This window comes from Gopherus evgoodei, chromosome 2, assembly GCF_007399415.2.
Source record: "Gopherus evgoodei ecotype Sinaloan lineage chromosome 2, rGopEvg1_v1.p, whole genome shotgun sequence".
NCBI lineage: Eukaryota > Metazoa > Chordata > Testudines > Testudinidae > Gopherus > Gopherus evgoodei.
Window position 1 is genome coordinate 171,005,215 of NC_044323.1, and position 7,350 is coordinate 171,012,564.

The 7,350-nt window shown below is 40.1% G+C and overlaps 1 protein-coding gene across 3 annotated transcripts in view; it reads left to right on the plus strand.

Moving 5' to 3' along the window:
* Nucleotides 1-4,755, plus strand: part of ZCCHC2 (zinc finger CCHC-type containing 2) — a 102,752-nt gene extending 97,997 nt beyond the window's left edge. For all 3 annotated transcript variants that reach the window (XM_030552260.1, XM_030552259.1, XM_030552261.1), the window contains 2 exons: nt 253-1,746; nt 2,776-4,755. In XM_030552260.1, coding sequence (XP_030408120.1) covers nt 253-1,746; nt 2,776-2,843 — 1,562 coding nt within the window. In that variant the 3' untranslated portion in view covers nt 2,844-4,755. The remainder of the gene's footprint in view (nt 1-252; nt 1,747-2,775) is intronic.
* The last annotated feature ends 2,595 nt before the right edge of the window (nt 4,756-7,350 follow it).

Genomic DNA, 7,350 nt, shown 5'->3' on the forward strand with positions numbered 1-7,350 from the left:
CCTCCACTTATACATATGTATATAGAAGTCACAAACACAAAATAGCAAGTGGATTATTTGGTGTTAGCAAAGAACGGAAAGCAAGGCAGATATGCCCCTAATTGAAAAGAGAATATCAGTCCAACTCAAGTTGGAAAGGTGGATATACGGTCTTTAATTTATTCTAAATCAAGATGAAATAACACTTATTAGTGGCATTAAAATATAGTAAAACCTCAAGTTTACATTTCACTAATGCTTTATCTTCAACAGATACAGACAGCAATTCAGAGGACTCTGGGAATCAAGATGCAGCCAGGTTTACTGTTTATGGTGCCGTAAGTCCATCAAACATCAAAGCAGCAGCTCAGATTCCTTCAGTGAGTAATGAGAATGGAAGTATTTCAGAGGATCCTTTAAATTCAAAGTTTCAACATATTTCATTTATGCCTGCCTTACACTGTGTGATGCACAATGGTGCACAGAAACCTGAAGTTGTAGTTCCACCACCCATATCTGCTGATGGTAAAACAATGGGAATGCTTGTTACCACTCCTGTCGCTATATCGCCAATGAGAGAATCTGCAAATTCAACTCCAGTTGGAATAGGGCCAGTGACTTCTGGTGAATCTGAAAAACGCCTTGAGCTGTTGGCTTCCCCTCTACCAGTACCATCCACTTTTCTTCCACATTCTGTCCAGCCTGGTAGCCCAGCTTTGCACTTGGCAATACACAGATTGAAAATACCCTCTCCGCAGGGATCATCTGAAAATTGCACAGTTAATGGACCACAGCAACCAACAGGAAACTTAAGCATTGGCTCACCAAATACTGCCTTTATCCCAGTCCATAGCCCAGGTAGTTTTCCAGGATCCCCAGTTCCTAATACAGATCCCATCACAAAACCTGCGTCCCAAGTGATAGGACTGAATCAAATGGTGCCTCATATTGAGGGGAACACCGGAGCAATCCCTCAGCCTGCCAGTCTAAAGGTAGTTCTTCCCACAGCTGGTCTTTCAACAGCACCTCCACCAACTTCCTATACTTTGCCAGGCACTCCTCATGCTACCAGTTTGTTGCCCAACCAGAATACAAATGTGCTGAACACTGTAGCAACTTCCACACCTCAATCAGCTGGTTTAGGTGTTGGTCAGATCCAGTCAACTATTCCCCCTGCAATACCTACCCATACACCAGGCCCTGCCCCTAGCCCAAGCCCTGCTTTAACACACAGCACTGCGCAGAGTGACAGCACATCCTATATAAATGCTGTTGGAAATACTAACACTAATGGGACTTTAATGCCTCCACAGCAGTTGGGGTCTGGGGCTTGTGGTTCTTGTGGACGTAGATGCAGCTGTGGGTCCAACGGAAGCCTTCAGATCAATAGCTATTTTTATCATAACCCTATTCATGGACAAGTCTACAGAGTTCCACCTTTCTTCACTCTGCCATCTCTTTGCAATGGCAGCTACCTCAACCAGGCACATCAAAGCAATGGAACACAACTTCCTTTTTTTCTGCCTCAGACTCCATATGCAAATGGACTGATGCATGACCCGGTAATGGGGAGCCAGGCCAACTATGGTATGCAGCAAATGGCAGGATTTGGGAGGTACTATCCTGTATATCCAGCACCTAACGTAGTTGCCAACACAAATGGATCGGGGCCCAAGAAGAATGGGAGTGTTTCATGTTACAATTGTGGTATAAGTGGACACTATGCACAGGACTGTAAGCAGTCATCCATGGAGGCCAATCAGCAAGGTAATCATGATAGCTCCCAACGGACTTGCTTTTGAGTTTACTAGTTTCTCTTTACCTTACTGACCATGCTGTTTCTGTTCTTGCAGAAAGGTGTGTGCGTGTGTGCTTGTATAAATGTACGTTGTGCACTAGTGATCTGCTATAAAACTGCAAAGAGGCTTATCTAGGCCCAATGATTAAACACTGGGGAAAATGAAGTTCACAGGTACTAAACTAAATTTTAAAAGGGTATGAAATGGGGCTAGGAAATCAACCCATCTCTGTTCTAAATTGTCATTCGTTTCTCTAGGCTTTTGGCAGTATTTTCAGACTTGCATGCTATTAATATCAAGTCTTCCACTCCCTTTGATGTTTTGGTAGAATTCAGTTGCAAAAAGGATTGGAAATTGTCAGGTACTATATACAATACATGGCTTGGATTTCTAAAGTATGTGAAGATTTGGAAAACAAACTGGTCATTCTGATGTATTTTTTTACCTCTGCATAACCAACTGTCCTCTGTATAACCTGTTTTATGTGGGAGGGATTTGTTCGAAACCTGAGACAGTTGCAGCAAAAAGACATTGAAATAAGACACTAATAAGAAATTAAAATTTAACAAGTGACTTCAGTTTTAGAACTTCCATCCTCTTTCCATTCAAAAAAGAGGGGGAAACAGTGTTTGTACCTGTAGAACATTAAATACATTTTTCTTCCAACACCTCCTTTCTGATCCTCAGTGTGTGTCTGCTCTGACCTTAATCATTTTTGCCAAACTTGAACAAGAAAAATTAGTCTTGGTGTTTGGGGGTTACTTTTACTTTGCATTTTTCCAGGGGAGGTAGTGTCTTACATTTTTAGGTTGGATTTCTTTTATGCTGACACTTCATCAAGGAGATGAAAAACTATGAAGTTTGAGCCCTCCTTTTTAAATAAGATCGGAGAACAAGATAGTGCCTTTTCAAGAGCATGTCCATTTTGATACCTTGTAGTGGTTTGTAATCTGTTTAATTGTAAACACTGACTTAGTAGTTCTCTTTCCTGTTTTAGGCACTTACAGACTGAGATACGCACCTCCCCCTCCCCCTTCCAATGATACGTTGGATTCTGCAGACTGAAACAAGTAAAACATTGCCTACATAACAAACTGAAGTTTGGGGAATTGGGGGGGAGAGGGAGTGTTTCCTGTGGTCTTGCATTTAGAATATCCTGGTTTTATATTCTTTTGGAATTTTTCATTGCTCCTGCACCTCTGTTCCATACAAAAGAAGAAAATTGAGTCCCTGATCTCATGAGTCTGCAAAAAGCTTACATAATGCATGCAACTCAGACACACAGCCAAACAATCAAAAGAGCATTTGAACCATACTTTTGCACTGAAGACTTAAGACATGCAATGTTTACTGCATTTTTTAAAATGTCCTTTGAGCTCTGACATCACTGGTGGAGCAGCCATATGGTTGAAAGAAGAAACTTGGTCATGTTCCCTCACAATCGCCCCCCCTTCTGTCCCACCCCACTCCACCTCCAGCCTGTTCTCCTTATGATGCTGTTTTTGTTTTTCTCCCACCTTCACTGTGTCCACATGGTTTCATTGGCCTGCATGAGTATTTGGCAGTTTATAAAGAGTTTGTCCATACTATAGCAAATTGTTATGCTCATGAATTATATGGGGAAATTGTTTAGTCTTCCTGTGAGGAGCAAAACTAAAGACTCACGGAATTGTGTATATATGTAATATCTTGTATTATACATACACACAGCTCTGAGTCCAGAGTAAATGAAAATACTTCAAGTGGGAAGGGAATGAAACTGTGTGGACGTGAACAGATGTATGAACATGAACAAGCTTAAACTGAAAGATCTTATTTCCATTGTGATGTTTTAGCCTGATTGATGCAAGAGAAAAAGGGGGCGGGGGGTTGGTATGAATGTCGTATTCCATGTGTTTGCATTTCTAATGAAAGCTGACAGTGAGTACTTTTTTAAAAGCTATTCTACTTCTGTGTCGACACAGAATGAACATTACTTGATTTTGATTTTCCCCTAAACTATTAGTGTTGCATTGTATTTAGAATGTAAATGGTTTATTTCAGTCTGAACAAAAGTTATGGTTTTCTACAAAATAAGTATTTGTATTAGGACCAGTCTACCAAATAGCAAAGTCACTATTTTATAATAATTTACCACTATGTGTGATTATGGTATAATGTGAAAGACTGAAGTGCGTGTGCTAAGATGGTATTAATCATGTTGGTGTCATGTCAATAAGTTTTAATGCTGCTGTATTTTTATTTTTAAAAGCCAATATGTACTAAATTGCTTCCAGGTAATATTTGATTTCCTAAAGTGCACTGAGGTTATCTGGAAGACTGAGTGTATTTTTCATGACTGCTACATTCAACACCAATGAACAATTACCACTGTATATCCATAGGTTTTTGGCATTCCTCACAGTTCATAGCAGAAATGAAAGCAAGATGCTGGTATGCAGTAGGGTGACAAAAGTAAAATTGTCTGGGGGTTCAGCTGCCTAATTGCTAAACAAAAACTTGAAGAAAAAAAGCTTGATTTACTAAATGTCTTCATAGGTAGCATTTATATTTATAGCACCAGTATACATTTCTCCCCCTTGGGGTGGGGTAGGGTAGATGAAAGCTTTACTTTAAAAAGAAAAAAGTAGTAAATGGAAATTATTTTGATTAAAAATATTTTATTTGATCTGGGTATTTTTGGACCGCATTATTAAATGAATTAACTACATTTGAGTTTAAGTGAGGGTGTTAAAGCACCAATGGACTCAGATTGTGAATTACCTGCCAGTTGTACTTTATGGAACTTACTTTATGATTTAAAATACTGTACTGTAAATAGGAGGTATGTTACCTTCTCTTTATTTGTATGTTTACCATATACTTTGATATTTGAAATGTTATGTACTGGAAAGGTCACTTATATTTCTAGAACAGATTGGATTTTATGCAACCTTTCTTCCTTGAATTAACAGCAATAAAAAAGGAAAAAAGCGTCTCTCTGCAAGTACTGTACTTTATCACTCATAACAAAACTAATGAAAGTGGTGCCCTGCTCCTATTATGCTGTTTTTAGCAAGGTACTCCTTTGGCTGGAAAGTAGCATATATTGGACCATTTTGTTAGTGTAAGTATGAAGTACTTTGACTAGTTAAGATAAGAACAACTTCATAGCCTAATTCAGGGCCATGATATCTTGGACTGGGTAAGTGAACTACCAGCTACTATGATTCATTGAATTATGAAAATAAATGAAGAGATCTGGGGCAACAGTGGTTTAAAGCTTCAGGGATCTCAGTAAAATGTAGCTAAGTCTAGGCTCTGTTGGCTGCATGTCTTGAGCTTAGGGTAAGCCCCTGTTCTGATATGCTTCGTTGGTCCAAGTGAAAGCTCAGAGTCCCTAACACTCTGGAAAAATCAACATACCCAGTCATAATACCTGGAAAGTGAGCTGTCTTCATGCAATTTTCTTCATTCTGCTGTGGAGAATAGAAGGCAAACAGGCCTGCAGTGGCTGAAAAGTGGCACTTCTGTTAACTCCTTAACAGGATAACTTGTTGGGCAACCTGTCTTGGCCTAAGTCAAAAATGGAAGGCATTATGCTCCATCTGTCACCTGCCTTCCCTATTTCGTATCAAGAGCGCCACAGTTCCAGGGCTTAATAGCAGCTTTAAAACCATACATCTTGTCTACACTGGACAATTAGGTCCACCAATGTTATGTCAGTCTACAGCCACTGTAGTAGTTACTGCAGTTTTTCATGTCCATGCTACCCTCCTTCTGCCAGTGGAGTGCGTCCTCATTGGGAACTCTTACACTGACAAGTGGGGAGGGGGATGCTCACAGCCCAAGCCCAAGCAGTCAACCTTGCATGGGGCTCACAGCTGGAGCCCTGCTAGCAGGTGCCAACAGCCCAGGCTGTCTGCTCTGCACAGAGCCCCGCTGCTGACACCGACAAGTGATGTAAGTAACGCGGTGTCTGCACAGATACTGCATGGCCCTAACTACATCAACCGAAGCATTATGCCTTTCATAGAGGTGGGGTTATTAGGTCAGTGAAGTGAAGGACTGCAGGCCAAAAAGTTTGCTCACCCCTCTCTAAACCAACATTTACTCATCAGAAAATGTGATCTGACAGACCTGTTATGGTATGAGACTAGTGTGGAGTAAGCAACTCCTCACTCTTTAAGCTCCACAGTTAATTGTTCCACACATTGAAGGAATAAGTCACCAACGGGGGAATCCAGCAGTTGTCCCTGCAGCAAGAGAGAGACCCAAAAAAAAAATTGTTCTGCAAGTACCGTAAGGTATCTAGGTCCAAAAAACTTATGCACTAACACCAACTGTCTCAGGCAGCGCTCCAAGACTTTCTTCCACATGGCTTGGCCCGCTATAAATTGCCAAGTGCTCCAGGAGCCTGTTTTAAAGTGCTAACTTGCCCTGCTTTAGTTACAAGTATATTTGCCAGTTTCTGATTAGAAAGGGAGTAGAATGAAGAGCAACTTGACCAGGATTACTAGGTGCTACCATAATTCAAATAATTTTATCCAGACCCTTGAATTGATGATCTGTAATGAATAATAAAATGCAAGTCACTCATCTGCTTCATTTGCACTCCACTGGGTTTATGATCTGAAAAGACCTTCAGTTATAGAAAACTTCTTGTATACTAAAGAGACCTCAAAGCACTGCAGGCCCATCTTACCCTATTGTGAAATAAGCATATTTGCAGTTCATCTTTGTTCTGTGCAGCAGTATAAACCTAGCTGAATATACTGCAGCTTCTTGTGAGAGTTTTTATATAGACTTGAGCTGTCCATGTTTTCAGCATCTTCCTGCCTTCATCGTAAACTTAATTGTTTTTCATAAGGGGCTTCTTTGGTTCCCAATTTTGACAAGCTTACTCCTCCAGAGTTTTAGTATGTAATACAGTGCCTAACATGCTGGGTATAGTACTGTGGGTTTCTGGCAACAAATATCAAAGATGTTAGTTTATTAAACTCCTCTCTAAAATCTCAAGTACATGGAGCTCTTGGTGTTTTCATAGTGAGGATTGAAGAATTAAGAACCGTTGAAAACAAAGCCTGTAACATGGGGACTAGCAACACTTGGAGGGTTTTTCATATAACAGATGCACAGATGTAATGGTGGTGGTTTGTGTAGACATGTTTTTTAGGGAGGTAAAAAGTAGCATTGCCTTAACCTTCAAAATGGTTATTGGAGGATGACTTTTGTCATTTCAGGAGAGGTTTTCATTTATTTCTCCAACTGTACATTCATAGCCTTAGGGTCCAGTACAAAATGGTGTTTACAACCAGATTGTACATTTGCCTGGTGCTGATCCTGTGCAATAATGTACCCCAAAAAAGAGACCCTTTGTATTCTCTTGATATTGGTATAACTAACTTGACTAGCGTGAGTGAACAAGTGAGCAGAAAGTGTCCCGTATAAATGATTTTTAAAAATCCTGTACAAAAAGCAGGTTATTGCGTTGACATTGAATAAATCATTTAAGTTGGTAAAATACAGTAGCTTAATAGCTTTAGTTGAGTGCATTGTAGCTGCAATATCATTGATTCCCTAGCTTTGGAAC